General features: G+C 54.6%; 1 protein-coding gene across 1 annotated transcript; it reads left to right on the forward strand.

Moving 5' to 3' along the window:
* Nucleotides 1–2: 2 nt before the first annotated feature.
* On the forward strand, nucleotides 3–2,362 carry CDA (cytidine deaminase; the record flags this gene model as incomplete). The annotated part of the gene is made up of 4 exons (XM_008945190.1): nucleotides 3–84; nucleotides 1,113–1,224; nucleotides 1,476–1,533; nucleotides 2,240–2,362. Coding segments are annotated over 4 exons (375 nt in total), but the record flags the coding sequence as incomplete, so codon positions are not given.
* Nucleotides 2,363–2,773: the final 411 nt, after the last annotated feature.

Consider the following 2,773-nt stretch of genomic DNA (forward strand, 5'->3'; position numbering starts at 1 on the left):
AGGCCAAAAATTGTGCTTATTGCCCCTACAGCCGCTTCCCGGTGGGCGCCGCGCTGCTCACCGCCGGCGGGGAGATCTTCTCCGGTAAGCTGGGGCCGTACGACCCCCCCCTCTTTGGGTTTTGGGGTCCTTGCAACCCTTTGGTGGTGCAGAGGGGTGTAGAGAAAGTGGCCACGGGGTGCTGGTTGTCCTCCTGCTTCTCTGTCTGCCCCTTGGCAGCCGCCATCCCAGCGCCAGGCAAAGATCGTGGAGGGTGGGAAAATCCGGGAGGTAAATAAAGGAAGCTGGGAATAGGGTGGGGAGAGCCTGGGATTGGGCAGTGCACAGAGAAAATGCCTTTTTTTTTCCCTTTTTTTGGCAAATTCCCTGAAAATGAAACCTCCCGGAGGGAAGCTGGTGGGGTTTGTGAGTCCAGGGTCAGACCCTGCACGCAGAAAATGCCTTTTCTTTGCAAATTCCTCAAAAATTCAATCTCCCAGTGGGGTTTGTGAGTCCAGGATCAGTCTGTGCACACAGGAAAATGCCTTTTCTCTGCAAATTCCCTAAAAATTAAATCCCCCAGAGGGGTTTGTGAGTCCAGGGTCAGACCCTGCACGCAGAAAATGCCTTTTCTTTGCAAATTCCTCAAAAATTCAATCTCCCAGTGGGGTTTGTGAGTCCAGGATCAGTCTGTGCACACAGGAAAATGCCTTTTCTCTGCAAATTCCCTAAAAATTAAATCCCCCAGAGGGGTTTGTGAGTCCAGGGTCAGACCCTGCACGCAGAAAATGCCTTTTCTTTGCAAATTCCTCAAAAATTCAATCTCCCAGTGGGGTTTGTGAGTCCAGGATCAGTCTGTGCACACAGGAAAATGCCTTTTCTCTGCAAATTCCCTAAAAATTAAATCCCCCAGAGGGGTTTGTGAGTCCAGGGTCAGACCCTGCACGCAGAAAATGCCTTTTCTTTGCAAATTCCTCAAAAATTCAATCTCCCAGTGGGGTTTGTGAGTCCAGGATCAGTCTGTGCACACAGGAAAACGCCTTTTCTTTGCAAATTCCCTAAAAAAGACCCCTCTGGGAGGGAAGCTGGCAGGGTCTGGGGTGGCTGAGCGGGTGCTGGGGGGTTTGTTGCAGGGTGCAACGTGGAGAACGCCTGCTACAGCCTGGGGGTGTGCGCCGAGCGCACGGCCATCCAAAAAGCCATCTCTGAGGGGCACACCAGCTTCAAGGCCATGGCCATCACCAGGTAAGGGCGTGGAGAGCCAGGAGAGTGAGGGACGGGCTTGGGGGGCCCGTGGGAAGACCCCCCAAAGGGTTCTGCTGCGGCAGCTAGAGTGGTTTTTTGTGGGGGAGGTGGGTTTTTGCAGGGTTTCTTTTTTTCTGAGGAATGTGGGGGAAGCCTGCTGTGGCTCTGGGTTTATGGGTGTATGAAGGTCTTCTGCAGGTGTTCCCCTCCTCTGAGCTGAGGCTGAGCTCTGTGCCCTTCTTCTTTGGCAGTGACATGGGGGACAACTTCATCGTGCCCTGCGGCGCCTGCAGACAAGTGATGAGAGAGGTGAGAGCTCCCACGGGGGTCCCACGGCCTCTGAAATCATCCCCTGACCCCAGGCATCTCCCCCAGACCCCAGGCACCATCCCCTGGCCCCAGCCATCTCCCCCAAAAACACTTAGGGGTGCAAAGGGGGGTGGTGTTTGCAGCCCCCCATCCCTGGGACCAGCTCTGGGCTCCTCCAGTTGCACCATCCACTGGGAAAGGGATGGGGGAGTGGGTCCCCAGTGATGATCCATAAACTCCTGGGGGGTTTTATTCCTCCTGGGAGCTGCTGGGTGCAGAGTTTGGCCCTGGGGCTGTCACCCCAGCTCTGACACACCTGAAAATGGGAATTCTGCAAAAGCTGAGAACACCTTCTGCTCTGGCCTCCCTCCCTCCTCTCTGTGCACACCCTGGGACCCACAGCCTGGTTTTGGGTGGTTAATGTTTAACGGCTCAGGGGGCTGGGCTGGAAGGCTGGATTGGGAAGGTTTGGAAGCACTGGGGCTCACTCTGGGGGGGACAAACCCATGGGATCTGAGCCCCAAATCCCAAACCTCAAACCCCTGGGGGCTGTGGTGCTGAGAAGCCACCTTAAAATACAGGTGATAGAGAGGGGTGTTCCCTGTGAACCCAAAAGAAAAAAGGGATTAGGTGAGTAATGTAAGGAAGGAATAAATGAAGGAAGAAGGGTCTTCATCAGGCACTTCTCCCCCCTCTTCTCCTCCAGTTTGGCACGGACTGGGACGTCTACCTGACCAAGGCAGATGGCACCTACATCATGAAGAGGCTGGAGGAGAAAAAAAAGCTGCTGCCACTCTCCTTCAAGCCCGAGGACCTGAAGAAGGTGTGAGCAGCGTGGCCACTGCCAGCCTCAGCCCTCGGCAGGGGGGGAGGACAGACTCCCCCAGCTTCCCTGCCCTGGAAGCAGCTTTTTTGGGGGGGATGCTGCAATGGGAAATGCGTTTCTAAGTGTGAAGTTACCCGCTCTCCTCGCTCGTCTTCTGATTCCACGCTGATTTGCAGACCCCAGCCTCACCTCACCCTGGGGAAATGGTGAAATCCAGCCGTAGAAATTCTGGGTTTAGTAGAAAAAAAGCATCCTCACTGCAGGTGAGGGGTGAGTTCACAGACCAAGGGTTTGGTGCACGGCTCGAGCTTGGGCTCCCGGGTACAGAAATCACTCCTGAATAATGCAAAATCATTGCTTGGGAAAACGCTGGATTCTTTCAGCTGGAAATGAGAAGAGGAAGGAAAAAGGGAA

The sequence above is a fragment of the Merops nubicus genome, unplaced genomic scaffold, assembly GCF_000691845.1.
Source record: "Merops nubicus isolate BGI_N331 unplaced genomic scaffold, ASM69184v1 scaffold15758, whole genome shotgun sequence".
In the NCBI taxonomy this organism is placed as follows: domain Eukaryota; kingdom Metazoa; phylum Chordata; class Aves; order Coraciiformes; family Meropidae; genus Merops; species Merops nubicus.